A 15238-nucleotide genomic window follows, 5' to 3' on the forward strand; every position below is an offset into this window, starting at 1 on the left:
GCGTTACGTTCTTCGCTTTCCCATGTAACACAGGAGCTGCCAGAGAAGTGGAAGAGTCTGAGGAAAATCGCATTCACAGTTAAACATGAAGTGGCGCCCCTCCAATCAAATGAAGTTTCAGTTATACGCAGGAAGTGTGTCCGGTTTGAGGTGAGGCCGTGTGTGAGCTGGGTAGGATGTCACTGTCGCAACCCCTTACAAAGAGCTCAATATCTGACATATAAACCTTCTCACTTTCTGTCCTGCATTATATATGACTAACACCACACTGCCGCCAGGGTCTACAGATATAGATTGAGAGATGGAGGCAGATATGCATGGGAACTGCAGCATCAAAGAATCCTGAATGTGCAGTTTTTTTTCACATAGATGGTTAAATGCAACTAAATACATCCACTCCAGTACTGTAGTTTATTTACGAGGAACTTGTACTTTACTTGGGTATGTCCATTTTCTACCACCTTATACTTCAGAGGCATATATTCTACTTTTTACTACACGTTTTTACTTCGCACAGAGCATTTCTACACAATGGTATTGCTACTTTGGCTCAAGCACAAGACCTGAGTATGTCTTTCATCTCTGTAGGTCAAGCAGCATGAATTCCGAGAGCAGTTTCGCACTGAACAGATCTTTAAGATCAATGTGGAGGAACCATATAAACTACTTGATAAGGTGAGCACTGGGAGAAATGCTTTAATAACAATTCAAAAAGAAAAGTATACAAGTAATTATTTACAGGGTTCGTACGGGTGCTTGAAATCCTTGGAAGTGCTTGAATTTCAATGTTGTGTTTTCAAGGTCTGAAAAGTGCTTGGATTTTAGTTTAAGTGCTTGAAAGTGCTTGACATTATGACTCTGTGTCTTGGCAACATTGGGATCAGACTGGATAGTTTTCTTATTACAAGGAGAAATAAAATAAGTGTGTGTGTGTGTCGTCACACACGCAGCCTGGTAGCAATAGAGAAGGATGGCTGAGGAGAAGGTGAATTTGATGCAATTTCGACTGATGACACGTTCAATATTAATAAACTTTGATGAATAAGCGAAAATCTTATAAAAGTTTATGTCAAAAAAGAAAATTAGGTCTCTCTTTGTCCCGGTGCAAGTGTACCTGAAGAACGCCAAGTGGCTTCCTTTTTTTTTGGATAAAACTTTGAGTTCTCCTTTAATTTCTAAAGTTTTTGCTGTCATGAAACATCATTTTAGATGTTTACAGCATAATACAATGTACATAATTGTGATAAAAAGTAAATAAAAATAATCATGAGTATATATATTCCTGTAGATATGTATTTTACCCCAGCGATAAGGTGCTGGAAAATTTTGTAAATGACCCTTAAAAGTGCTTGAAAAGTGCTTGAATTTGACCTTGAAAAATGTGTACGAACCCTGTATTTACACAGAAGCACCTCACAGTATTTGACTAAATAGAATCTAACAAACAATACAGTTCCTATGGCGTTACATTTCAAAATGTCTCTGTTGACAGTCTAATAGAACCGTCGCAGTGATGGAGGCAGAAATGAAGAGGCTGCAGGACACAGCTGTCCTGTTTGAGGTCAGTTTCCCAGACTACAAGCAGCTGCACCAGTGTCGCTCTGACATCATACTGGTCAAAGCAGTCTGGGACATGGTCATCTTTGTGAAGGTAAATATTAGAAGCACAAAACTCATTTTTGCTGCGTTCAGACTTCATAAACAAACTTCTTACATTACACAGATGGTTTCCACACTGCAGGTAGCCACACGCTGTGAATTCCATACCATGCAGATAGAGGAGGTTTCTGGCTCTGGGGGACAACACTTTATTTGAGAATCATAGATTAAACGCTTCTATTTTCCTCTCTGTGTCAGACCAGTATAGAGGATTGGACCAAAACTCCATGGAAAGAGATCAATGTTGAGCAGATGGACATGGAGCTCAGACGCTTCGCCAAAGTATTTAACTTCCATAGACAAACATTGTAAGCTTTCTTTTTTGCTGGTATTGAGAAAATGTACATTTTGCTCATACTTTTACTTGTCCTTATTGCATATTAAAGGAGATGAAGATGCTGGATAAGGAGGTGCGGGTGTGGGACGTCTACGTGGGACTGGAGTCGACTGTGAAGAACCTGCTGACCTCTTTGAGAGCCGTCAACGAGCTGCAGAACTCTGCTGTCAGAGAGCGACACTGGCAACAGCTTATGAACACCACCAGGGTACAGGACTGTCTCTGCTGCTTCTTCACATTGTCTCACACCATCTGATTCAATAATGTTTCATCAATGATCACAGTCTGCATTATATACTCGCCACTCTATTGAGTTTAGTCCCATTCTTCTTTAATCTAGTCTTCATGTGCTCTACCTTCATTCAGCTATCCAAGCCAACTCATGTCCTGTAATGAGCAGCACAGTTCAGTGAACCCAATTATCCTGATCTGAAATCTGATCGCACTCATGGTTGCTTTTGGTCCTCAGGTTAGGTTTGTGATGGGAGAAGGCACCACCCTGGGGGACCTTTTGGAATTGCAGCTCCACCGTGTGGAGGATGAGGTCAAAACCATTGTGGACAAGGCTGTGAAAGAAATGGCCATAGAGAAAGTAAGAAGCATAAAGACCAACCAGTAATAGTATTTTGTTCTATATATCATGCAGTAAACGAAACAGAGAGCGTGCCTTTTCCTTTTTTTTTATTTTTTTTTTTATTTTTTTAAGGTTTTCATATTACCTGCAAATAATCCTGAACTTGGACACAAATACAGGTCCAGATATTTTTTTTTTTTTAATACTCTTTATTTATAGATCATTTTCATCTTTTAGTACAAACAAAGTGAAAGAAGAAAAAAAAAAAAATACAAAACATTAAACAATTACCCAAATTCAAGGTCCGGCAGGTCCAGACCTTTTAATTATAAAAGTTAATTTCCATTTTCTTAAAAAGAAAACCTCAAATAAATCATGACGCAGACTCACAATGGACAAGAAAGATGAAATAAGATGTATAACATACTTGGTAACTACAAATACTGCACATTGTTTTTGTTTTTCCTCAACATTTCCTACATTCAGGTTTTGGCCGAGATAACCCAGACATGGAGTGTCATGTCATTGTCATATGAGACTCATACCAGCACAGCAACCCCTCTGCTCAAAGCAGATGAGAATCTGATCGAAACACTCGAAGACAACCAGGTAACATAAAAACTGTGCTGATTCTCCTCAGGTTGTGAAATCTAGTGTATTATGGTAGTTTAATGCTGTGTCAGTGTAAAACAGGTTGTAGTGTTGGGTTTATATATTTTGCTGTCAGTGTTGCTTTATGTCTCTGAGTGGTGCAGTCTGTCACCCCGACGTTACGAAAGTAACTTAGCAGAAAGAAATGCATAGCAAGATGACCAGATATTAATAATTGTATTAATTTATCCTTCTTTTATCCTGTTTCAGGTGCAGCTGCAGAACATCCTGATGAGTAAGTACGTGGAGTATTTCCAGGCAGAGGTGAGCGGATGGCAGAGGAAGCTGATGGTGGCTGACCTTGTCATCTCCTCCTGGATGTCTGTCCAGAGGACGTGGGCCCACCTCAACAGCATCTTCACCAACAGCCATGACATACGCTGCCAGCTGGCCAGTGACGCAGAGCGCTTCCAGGGAATTCACACTGACTTACAGGTGACACATAAGAGCGCTCGCCTGTGTGAGCCATCTCAATATATTTCCTTTTTTTTTTATTTTAACTCCTCCTTCACTCACCCAGAGCTTAATGACTGAGGTGGTGCAGAACAGTAATGTGGTGGAGGTGACCAACCACCCCGGCTTCCTGGAGAACTTGGAAACCTTGCAACAGAGGCTGTCGGTGTGCGAGAAAGCCCTAGCTGAGTACTTAGAGACCAAGAGACTCACATTCCCCAGATTTTATTTTGTCTCTGCCTCAGACCTGCTGGAGATTGTCTCCAAGGGAACACAGCCCAAAGAGGTGATATATTTTGTTTTCCAGGAAAGAATGTATGAAAAGATAGTCGTCACATTATAGTTATCAGGTCAATATATTCTTCAAGGTGGATTTTAGCTTTATGAAGCGGAGAAGGTTCATATTAAAGATAAGAATAAAAGACAAAGTGGAAATTTGATGCTGATTCATCTTTTTTTATTTTAAAGCCCTGTAAAGAACATAACCTTTAAAATAGAAATTAAACTATAATCCTTGTGTGTGTGTGTGTGTGTGTGTGTGTGTGTGTGTGTGTGTGTGTGTGTGTGTGTGTGTGTGTGTGTTTGTTTGTGCATTTTCTAGGTGACCAGACACCTGCTTAAGCTGTTTGACAACATAGCAGATCTTCGCTTCAAGGACTCAGACAGAGGCGGAAGAGGGGAGGAGGACGGGGAGGCAGTTGCTATAGGGATGTACAGCCGAGAGAGAGAATATGTTCCATTCTCTGAGCCGTGTGTCTGTGAGGGACAGGTACCAAAAAACTAAATTTGATTTCTTTGCGTGCAAATAGAAAATCCTGTTATTTCTGTATTCTTTTTTCCCATAACTATGGCACATGTGTTATGATTTTCATGCCTTTCCCAAACATTATATAATATGGAATTCTATATTTTCATGTATTTTTCACATTTTTGTGTCTTTCTTCAGGCGGAGTGTTGGTTGAGTGCCTTGGAGAGCACGATGCGCTGTACCGTCCAAAAAGAGATCCAGGAGGCCGTCGCTGCCTATGAGGACAAACCGAGAGACCAGTGGCTGTTTGACTACCCTGCACAGGTCTGATAATATAATGTACAGAATGTAGAATTACATTAACTCTATAAAACACACAAATTATCCGTTGTTGGTCTCTCTTTTCCTTCCATTCACAGGTGGGGTTGACTGGTAGTCAGGTGTGGTGGGCCACAGATGTGGGCATTGCCTTCGAGAGGGTGGAGGAGGGATTTGAGACGGCTCTCAAAGACTACAACAGAAAACAGGTCGTTCTATAAATCCAGATGTTGTTTCGGGGAACGTGATCACATTGGGATTTTTTTGTTTGTTTTTAGTACTTCAGCTAATTTCTGTTTTTCTAGATCACACAGCTGAACTCGCTGATCCACATGCTGCTCGGAGATTTAACCCCTGGAGACAGACAGAAGATCATGACTGTCTGCACAATCGATGTCCACGCTCGAGACGTGGTCGCCAGTCTCACAAGTCAGAAGGTAAGTAAGACGCTAATAATTGGCATTCGGCTTTATAAAAGCAAGCGGATCCTCTTGTTGGTATTACTTCTATGTGTCTCTTAGGTGACAACAGGTCAGGCGTTTGCATGGCTGTCCCAGTTACGCCATCGCTGGGATGATGAAACCAGACACTGTTATGTTAACATCTGTGACGCCCAGTTCCAGTTCAGCTATGAATACCTGGGGAACACCAACAGACTGGTCATCACTCCACTCACTGACAGGTACAGCAGACATGTATGCCACACCACTGGTTCCAAATTATTATATTACACATCATTAAAGATGTGTGGACGGGGTGAAGACACACATTAGTAATGGACTCAGCAGCTACACTCGAGATGCCCATAAAGCCTTAACACTTAAGTGTGCAGGGTTTGAAAGTAGATAGCTCCCACGCAAATAGGCATAAATGTGAGTTTATGTGTGGAAACAAGTGTGTTCGATCCATCTCTTGTGCTCAAATAAGGGCAAAAACATAGACATTAAAGTCTCATGTCTGACCACAATATATATTATACACCATGCTGTATTATATACCGCATTTTTTTAACAAAAACACATGTCAATTTAATTCAAACTGTTATTATTGCTGTGTTTTTTTTTTTCATGATTTTGTATCTCAACCCTACATGTGTTAGGTGTTACATCACCCTTACCCAGTCCCTCCATCTGACTATGAGTGGTGCCCCCTCCGGTCCCGCTGGCACCGGTAAGACCGAGACTACCAAAGACCTTGGACGCTCTCTGGGCATCATGGTGTATGTGTTCAACTGCTCAGAACAGATGGACTACAAGGTAGCACAGACTGTGCAGATAGATTCAATTCATTATCATATTTGCTTCATTTAAATTGCAATTTATAGTCATTTAACTCTTCAACTTACTGTCTGTCTCACATCACTTCAGTCCATAGGTAACATTTATAAGGGTCTGGCTCAGACAGGGGTGTGGGGATGCTTCGATGAGTTCAACAGGATCTTAGTGGAAGTGCTGTCTGTGGTAGCTGTACAAGTCAAGACTATACAGGATGCTGTGCGCAACAAGAAACAAAGGTAGATGTGGAAGTAATGACATGCATTACAAGCTCTTCAAATATTTATTCATTAATTCATCTGCGTATCCAGTCTGGGGTTTCTCTACGGACCTAATTAGTAATCTGCGATTGGTACGGCGTGTATGCAGGTTCCATTTCCTTGGAGAAGAGATTGAGCTGAAGCCAACTGTGGGGATATTCATCACTCTGAATCCAGGTTATGCTGGCAGAGCAGAGCTCCCAGAGAACCTAAAGGCTCTGTTCAGGTCTGGTTCAAACAGGGAGAAACAAGAGATTATAAGTGCTGCAGTTAACAAATGTCAATGAAAACTGATGAGTAACTGGTTTGTGAATTGTTCAGGCCCTGTGCCATGGTGATCCCAGACTTCGAGCTCATCTGTGAGATCATGTTGGTGGCAGAAGGCTTCATAGATGCTCGTCTGCTGGCACGCAAGTTCATCAGCCTCTACACTCTCTGCAAGGAGCTGTTGTCCAAACAGGTACAGTACATAAAACCAGCTTCTGCTAAACATTCAGAACACTGAATATACTGTAAACATTCCTTCTGCTGTTTCAGGATGAACGTGTACTATTTATAGAAAAGTTATTTTGAAAGTTAAAGGAATGAAAAGCACGTTTTGTTATTCCAGAACAACCACTATTGCCAACATTTGTAGGAAGAACTGTACAAATTTAGGACTGCAACCTCTACAGTTTGAAAGACTGGACTGACTTTTGGGATCTCTGTTTTAATGAAATTGTTTGAAATGCTGCCAGGAGCGCCACGACACTGAAATGCGGTTCGCTCACTCACATTAGATGCCGACCTTGTTAGTAGCTTATACAACTCACATGGTGAACATACATGAAAATAAATAACATGGGCTCCTGAATATTCATCTTTCTTGCGAAATACTGTTGCTGATCATTGTAATTACACTATTAAAATGCAGTAGGGCTGCTTTCAATATACTCTACTGTATTGAAAGACCAAAACAATGTAATGACAAATGTGATACATTATAGTGTATTCCCTTTATCTGATAGGATCATTACGATTGGGGTTTAAGGGCTATCAAATCAGTCCTGGTTGTGGCTGGATCTCTGAAGAGAGAGGAACGGAGCAGACCTGAAGAACAGGTATCCGTTCCATGAAATCATATTGCTTGTAGTTTCCACAAACACATGTTTATATTTGCATTACAACATCCAAACTGTCACTTCCTGCCTAGGTGCTGATGCGGGCACTGCGGGACTTCAACCTGCCCAAGATAGTGACCAGTGACGTGCCGATATTCCTCGGGCTGATCAGTGACCTGTTTCCTCAGGTAGACGTGCCCAGAAAGAGAGACCCGGAGCTGGAGAACGCTGTTCGCCAGTCAGTCAGCGAACTGCGCCTGCAGCCGGAGGAGAACTTCATACTTAAGGTGGAATAAAAAGGGAATAAAAGAAGGAAAAATGCTGGGGGGGTTTTTTTTCAGATTGTTGACAAATATAGATATATAAAAATAGGACTTTCGTAAATAAAATAAAATAATTATCGCTGTGTTTACAGATGCTGTATTTATACTCCGTACAATTTTTCAAAGTTCTCAAGCCCCCTTCAAATTTGACCACATTTCTTTTTTCAGTCTTGTCTGGTTTTCAGACAGTGAAGACTTTTATCGACTGTGCCAGTTATTTGATTTATAACAAGGAAAAGTTAGTAGTTTACAGTATTTATATGACCAGAAATCCAGTAATATGCGATGTTTGTGTGTGTACAGGTGACTCAGCTGGAGGAGCTGCTGGCTGTCAGACACTCTGTGTTTGTAGTCGGTGGACCAGGAACTGGAAAGAGCCAGGTTAACTCATATATAACTACTCTATCCATTAAACATCATATACAGTAGGATTTGCACCTTTACTATCAAAAATACTTTTTATATCAGGTGGCTTATAACCACTGTCTACATACCAAACACAAACAGCTCATGTCAGTGGAGTATCTGGACTGATAATGACTGATTTGCCTTTGTGAGAACATGTATTTATACTGTTTATTCATTAGATCTTGAAGACCCTCCACAGAACTTACGCAAACATGAAGATGAAGCCCGTGTGGAACGATATCAACCCTAAAGCTGTGACTACAGACGAGTTGTTTGGATACCTGCACCCTGCTACCAGAGAGTGGAAAGATGGTGAGGGGCTTCAGGAACATACGAGGAATTTAATAAGCTGTAAATGATGATCAAGGGACCTGTTTACTTCAGATTTCGGGTCGCTGTTAAGCTCGAGTAATTTTGATGCCAGGCCTCTTGATTTATCCCCAAGCCTCTTCTCAGAATTAATTTGAATCTTTTAAAGTTGTTTTTTCTGGTTCAGTGTTAACTCTTGCCAGTAAAACTTTAAATCATAAGATATGAAATGTTTGCCCCAGTGATGGTCCTGTGCCTTATCAATCTAAGAAAAGAAAGAATTGATGTACCACTGTTGTTTTTACTCTTTAGGTCTGTTCTCCTCTACCATGAGAGAGCTGACCTCAGTGGGACATGATGGGCCCAAATGGATTGTTCTGGATGGGGATATTGACCCCATGTGGATTGAATCACTCAACACAGTTATGGATGACAATAAGGTCAGTTTGTTCCCTGATATTTTCCTGTATTTTCATTATTCTAATGCAGAGAATTGTGTGCTTTATCTGAAGGTTTGAACAAACCTTTATCTTTATATAAACCAACCCAAAGCACACACACAATATATAAACATGTTGCTGCTGCTGTGTATATTAGAAAAAATACTTGAGCTCCACAAAATCAAAATTTTCCTTTTCTCCCTCACCTCTGTGCAGGTTCTGACTCTTGCCAGTAACGAGAGGATCAGTTTGTCTTCCTCCATGCGTCTCCTCTTCGAGATCTCTCATCTGAGGGCTGCTACTCCAGCTACTGTGTCCAGGGCAGGGATACTCTACGTCAACCCGCAGGATCTCGGCTGGAGCTCGTACGACACACAAACACACAGAAGTCATTCTATTTCGTATTTTTTCTGAAATTGTGCTTTGATTAGCAGTGCTGTCTTTACTGTATTTACAGATATGTGACAAGTTGGATAGACACCAGACAGGCCCAATCAGAGCGAGCCAACCTCACAATCCTGTTTGATAAGTACGTGCCGTACTGCCTGGAACAAGTCCGTTGCAACCTGAAAACCATCACTCCCATACCAGAAAGCAGCATGGTGCAGGTGAGAAAACACAGATCAGAGTCTTAATGAATGTGTAAACCTTTTAAGTCCTGTCCTCTCTGAATGAATGTCTATCTGGTGTTCTTACATATTGTTAAAGGAATTAGTCTTACATTTTATGCTTTGGCCGATCAGACTCTGTGTTGCTTGCTGGACTGCCTGTTAACGGAGGAAAACACTCCTGCCGACTCTCCCCGAGAACTCTATGAGATCTACTTCGTCTTCGCCTGTGTCTGGGCCTTCGGTGGCGCCCTCTTCCAGGATCATGTATGTGATGACTGAATGTCTGCTTGAAGATCTCACTCCTTTTCACATAGCAGATAATCAGAAAACTAAATTTATCATGCGTTTTCCCAACATGCGCCAGTTGAATGACTACCGTGCTGAATTCAGCCGCTGGTGGTCCAAAGAGATGAGAGCGGTGAAGTTTCCCTCCCAGGGAACCGTCTTTGACTATTTCATTGACTCTGAGACTAAAAAGTTTAGTCCCTGGAGCGAGAAGATGGTGCCATTTGAGCTGGAACCTGATGTACCATTACAGGTGTGCACGAGCCTGAAACACTGCTTAATATTGGTTTCATTTTGGACAAGCCTTTTCAGTCATATGACTCACTGTGTGTTTCAGACTGTGCTGGTCCACACCCCAGAAACCATCTGTCTGACCTACTTTATCGACCTGCTGCTCCAGAGGGGCAAACCGATCATGTTAGTGGGCAACGCCGGAGTGGGCAAGACCATCCTGGTGACTGATAAAGTGGCAAAGCTGAAAGAGGACTACATGGTGGCTAAAGTCCCCTTCAACTACTACACCACATCAGCCATGCTGCAGCGTAAGAATCACAATGAAAGGGAACATTTTAAAATTGATGCTTCCTAAAAATCAATGCAGATTGTACACACTGATGGCACGGTGGAGCATGTTGCAAGGTTGCCATTGGGACAATGCAGTTTCAAGGTTGCTGTGCACACTGTTCTTGTCACTTTCATCAACTGTCTCTTGCTTTGTATGGACCTCAGGAGTCCTGGAGAAACCCCTGGAGAAGAAAGCTGGTCGTAAATTTGCTCCCCCTACGGCTAAGAGACTCATCTACTTCATAGACGACCTCAACATGCCCGAGGTGGACGTTTATGGGACCGTCCAGCCGCACACGCTGATCCGCCAGCACCTTGACTACAACCACTGGTGAGACAGAGACACAATTTGCTCATTTGACATTAAGACTACAGCACGGTTACACACCCACATCTGTATGTAAGCACTTGCTGTGCAGTGAATACAGGTTGATATGAATTCAGTGGTTCTATTAAATCTAATGAAAGCAAACAACACATCTGTAGGTATGACAGGCAGCGACTGGTGCTGAAGGAAATTCACAACTGCCAGTACATCACCTGTATGAACCCGACAGCTGGAAGCTTCTCTATCAACCCCAGACTACAGGTAAACACATTCATGCACACACACATTGCCATTGCTCTTTGTACTACAATTACTTTACTTAATTAGCTCATTAGCCATTTTCACAAAGTAATTTATCAAGGTGCAACTTAACACAGAATGATAATCAGCAGTAAAAGCAAGAAGCAATTACTTGTCAAAGTAATGATAAACAAGTAAAAAAGAAGGCCAAGTTTTAATGGGAAGTCTTTGTCACATCTCTCATTATTCCCCTCAGAGGCATTTCTCTGTGTTTGCGGTACATTTTCCGAGTACCGATGCATTAGCCACCGTCTTCTCCAGCATCCTGTCGGCTCACTTCCTTCAGGGTGGATTCAGCTACGGTGTCTCCCGCTCAGTGGGAACTCTGATACAGGTAGACCCAGAGAATCAGCGCAGCATTTTTCTACATGATAACTTGTTTTTCCAATCAGTGCAAACATAGGGCTGTCAATTTAGAAGCCACTCTCTCCTTAATAATCCCCATCTGTTTTTCTGTTCCATTATCCCCACATCCATCCATCTTTTTTGTTCTGCTCATCCAGGCGGCAATCTGTCTGCATCAGAAAATCAGTCAGAACTTCCTCCCCACGGCGATACGCTTCCATTACATCTTCAACCTGCGTGACCTCTCCAACATTTTCCAGGTAACACACGCAATCATTCAGATGAGAAAATATGAAACTATGTTATGTCACATAATTGCTGTCTCCTCTACAAGTTGGATGAATAATGTTTAATTCAATAAAAGAGATTCGCTGTTAACAGCGGGATTGGTCCATTATCTATATTTTCAAGATAAGTGGGTGCGGAATGGCTAAATTACCATTTTAACTGTCAAGCCACATATATCTGACTTGTTATCAGTAAGTGAGATACCTGTTCTGTGGAGACAGAGATGTTTGAAATAATTATTTATTCAATTTGTCTTGGTGTGTAGGGTATCCTCTTTGCCCTGCCAGAGAGTATCCGTTACCCCATGGACCTGGTTCACCTGTGGCTGCACGAGAGCTCCAGAGTCTACTCGGACAAACTGATGGAAGAAAAGGATGTGGAACTCTTCAACAAAATCCTGCTGGACACTGGCAAGAGGTATTTCGAGGTAAGACATGAGGAACGTACAATAAAATGTATTTTAGTAGTTTAGAAATATGGAATATTATAGTCAATATCTTAACAGTTTGAATCAATGTGACAGAAACTAAAATAATTGCTCCGTCCCTGGCTTCATTAGAGGGCTGTAACTGTGGTATGTTCGTCTTGCCATTTTCGTATCTCTGTTTCTGCCAATTTTCTCCAGGGAATAGACGAGTCCATCTTTATCCACCAGCCTCTGGTGTACTGTCACTTTGCCCAAGGAGTGGGAGAGCCTCGGTACCACCAGGTTCGACCCAGTCATACACACACAAGTTGTTCAGTGCTATTCCGAGCTGTGGGCCATGTTGCTCCTTTCAAGCATCTATTTATTCTTTATTAGCTGTGGTAATAAAATGGGTGAGTTTAATTGTTTTTGACTTGAATCAATTTAGCCTGTGGATTTTCTGTAGCTCACATATTCAAAGACCTCATGGCATAAATTCCGCTGTCATGTCCCATCTGTCAGAATATAAATGAGGATGAATGCACTGTCATTAGCAAACTAATTACCTTTCTTTCCTGTATGAGGTTTAAACTGAAAGTTAATCAACTCCAGTCTTGATAAGAACATAATTTCATTACGTATCAGGAAGTTACCACTGAGTTACTTGGACACTGCTTCTCTTACTCAAGAGAGCAAAGTTTGTTTATTTGCCTGTCTTGTCAGGCTTCAGACTGGGAGAAACTCCAGAAGACCCTGGCTGATGCTCTGGAGCATTATAATGAGCTGCATGCTGTCATGGACCTGGTGCTGTTTGAAGAAGCTATCCAGCATGTGTAAGACACACACGCAGACATGTGCACTGAAATTGCAGTTGAACGTATAACATCTGCTTAACATGCAAGAGGGGAGATTTCCACAGATGAGCACATATGTTAATCAGCAGTCCAGGCACACACTGTTAATTCTGGTGTTTGTGTTCAGGTGTCGTATCAGTCGTATCCTGGAGGCCCCCTACGGTAATGCTCTGTTGGTGGGGGTTGGTGGCAGCGGGAAGCAGAGTCTGTGTCGGCTGGCTGCCTTCCTCAGCATGCTGGAAGTTTTCCAAATCACTCTGCGTAAAGGCTACGGCATCAATGACCTCAAGGTAAACACGCATACACACGCGAGTACAGTTGGGCCTGTCATGATAACGTTCTTTTTTGTCATAATTGTGATAATTGCTTCAGAAATAATTGTTTCAGAAATAATACTGTAAATTTAAGACCATTTTTTGAGACTGGTATAATGATATGATAATAGCATGATAATGCATGTAAAGCAGCAGTGAACCTTTAAAGTAGGGAAGGCACTTCTGGAGGAAGATAGTTGATTGTTGAGTCCCATTCCCAGGTTGTGAAATACCAACGCTCTGGGTTGGGATTCGTCCTGAAATTCTAACCCAAAGAGTCTGTATTTGACAACCTGTGAAGGAGACTCAACAATCAACAATCTTTCTCTAGAATTGCTTTCCTTATTTCTTAATATTCAGACATTAGAATTTGATTAAAATCATGTTAACTAAAATGATTTGTGAAACTTTAAGGTAAACAAACGCGCATGTAAACAGAGCGGGCAATATCAAGGTCAACGAAGATGGTCATGGTCTGATACGATAAGTCACTAACATAATTCTAGTGATGTATTCTTGCCATTTTTCTGCTCATCTCTGCTCCCCAGAGTGATATAGCAGCGTTGTATATAAAGGTGGGGGTGAAGAACATTGGGACGGTGTTCCTTCATACAGACGCTCAGATTCCTGATGAACGCTTCCTGGTGCTCATCAACGATATGCTGGCATCAGGTTTGGATACACTGTTGGAGGACGAGGTATTTTTCTGTTTTTGTGTATCGTCAGAGAATTCCTGTTTTGTCCTCACATCATTTGTGTTATTTAGGGGATATTCCAGACCTTTTCAGTGATGAAGAGGTAGATATGATTGTGACGTCGATCCGGATGGAGCTGAGAGGATTAGGACTCATAGATAGCAGAGACAACTGCTGGAGCTTCTTCATCGAGAGGATACGGAGACAGCTCAAGGTCTGAAAAAACATTTTTAAATTTCCATGTTTGACATCGTCGACGATAAAATATATCTACCACCACTCTTCTTGTCCTCCAGGTCGTCTTGTGTTTCTCCCCAGTCGGGTTCACGTTGCGGACACGTGCACGGAAGTTTCCAGCTCTGGTGAATTGTACAGCAATAGACTGGTTCCACTCCTGGCCTCAGCTCGCCCTGCAGTCTGTCAGCACCACTTTCATAGAAAAGATACCTGGACTGGAGGTGACAGCACAATCATCTCAGATTTATATTCAATTTATTTGACTTATTAACTACCTGAACTGCTCTTTAGGGGTTTGAGAATAGAAACTTGTGGGTGGTGTAGCAGTCATGTTCATAAATATGATCAAAATAGACCGTAATTGTATTTAGTTTATTAAGAAACATTTTGTTATTCTCATCACTGACTGCCAGTATAATCATTGCTTAAATTTCTGTGCATCTATTTCCTGCGCAGCCCAAAGTGCGAGCATCTATCAGTGAATTCATCTCCTACGCCCACACCAGTGTCAATGAGGTGAGCTTTTGCAAAGCATCATGGGTGTTAACCGTACATTTCTTCTAACGGCCAGCAGGAGGCAAAACAACTGGATTCAAAAAAGAGTGGAGTTCCATGTAAGGTTAAAAGAAAATGAAGTGAATTGTTTCCTCATGAGTTTATGGTCTCACTTGTTAGTTTCAAGTCTCCTTCAATACAGCATGATGTTCATTTTGTGTATTATGGTCCCACTTAGATTGAAATAGATGATAAACCATATGTTTTAGTGCGTATCTGTTTTGTGATTGACATGTCGCTCCTACAGCATGTCCTCAGGTTCTACCAGCTGTACCTGCAGGCAGTGAATCACATCAGCAGAGGGAGGAGGACTGAAACTGACTCTTCATTCTTTCCAAACATAACTTAATATTTTATTATCAGAAATATTCTTTATTTTATTGACATTTGATCGACTCTTTTTTCTAGCAAGATAGTATCAACTTTATCATGATTCTGCTGTTGTAAGCATTAATGTAGCTGCTCTAGAAAGTCTATAGATGTAAAGTAATCATCGATAATATCACATACTATCTTTGGACCTCATGTTTCAAAATAATAGTGCCCAAACCAACAGAGTGGTGAGTCTGCACTCGGTGATAGCCTCTCCTGACACCGTCTCT

General features: G+C 41.6%; 1 protein-coding gene across 2 annotated transcripts in view; it reads left to right on the top strand.

The window, feature by feature from the left end:
- dnah9l (dynein, axonemal, heavy polypeptide 9 like) overlaps positions 1–15238 on the top strand; it is a 35811-nt gene that overhangs the window by 8932 nt on the left and 11641 nt on the right. For both annotated transcript variants that reach the window (XM_030402078.1, XM_030402079.1), the window contains 40 exons: positions 34–150; positions 589–675; positions 1493–1651; positions 1858–1941; positions 2046–2204; positions 2466–2588; positions 3057–3179; positions 3432–3656; positions 3742–3960; positions 4276–4443; positions 4621–4746; positions 4842–4949; positions 5046–5177; positions 5262–5422; positions 5840–5996; positions 6108–6253; positions 6384–6500; positions 6596–6734; positions 7282–7374; positions 7467–7661; positions 8001–8078; positions 8285–8417; positions 8727–8854; positions 9071–9219; positions 9312–9462; positions 9598–9729; positions 9830–10003; positions 10088–10292; positions 10480–10645; positions 10801–10903; positions 11139–11276; positions 11446–11547; positions 11841–12002; positions 12201–12284; positions 12705–12814; positions 12963–13125; positions 13698–13821; positions 13916–14058; positions 14141–14302; positions 14538–14597. In XM_030402078.1, the coding sequence (XP_030257938.1) occupies positions 34–150; positions 589–675; positions 1493–1651; positions 1858–1941; positions 2046–2204; positions 2466–2588; positions 3057–3179; positions 3432–3656; positions 3742–3960; positions 4276–4443; positions 4621–4746; positions 4842–4949; positions 5046–5177; positions 5262–5422; positions 5840–5996; positions 6108–6253; positions 6384–6500; positions 6596–6734; positions 7282–7374; positions 7467–7661; positions 8001–8078; positions 8285–8417; positions 8727–8854; positions 9071–9219; positions 9312–9462; positions 9598–9729; positions 9830–10003; positions 10088–10292; positions 10480–10645; positions 10801–10903; positions 11139–11276; positions 11446–11547; positions 11841–12002; positions 12201–12284; positions 12705–12814; positions 12963–13125; positions 13698–13821; positions 13916–14058; positions 14141–14302; positions 14538–14597 (5505 nt within the window). The remainder of the gene's footprint in view (positions 1–33; positions 151–588; positions 676–1492; positions 1652–1857; positions 1942–2045; positions 2205–2465; positions 2589–3056; positions 3180–3431; positions 3657–3741; positions 3961–4275; positions 4444–4620; positions 4747–4841; positions 4950–5045; positions 5178–5261; positions 5423–5839; positions 5997–6107; positions 6254–6383; positions 6501–6595; positions 6735–7281; positions 7375–7466; positions 7662–8000; positions 8079–8284; positions 8418–8726; positions 8855–9070; positions 9220–9311; positions 9463–9597; positions 9730–9829; positions 10004–10087; positions 10293–10479; positions 10646–10800; positions 10904–11138; positions 11277–11445; positions 11548–11840; positions 12003–12200; positions 12285–12704; positions 12815–12962; positions 13126–13697; positions 13822–13915; positions 14059–14140; positions 14303–14537; positions 14598–15238) is intronic.

The sequence above is a fragment of the Sparus aurata genome, chromosome 21 (genome assembly GCF_900880675.1).
Source record: "Sparus aurata chromosome 21, fSpaAur1.1, whole genome shotgun sequence".
In the NCBI taxonomy this organism is placed as follows: Eukaryota; Metazoa; Chordata; class Actinopteri; order Spariformes; family Sparidae; genus Sparus; species Sparus aurata.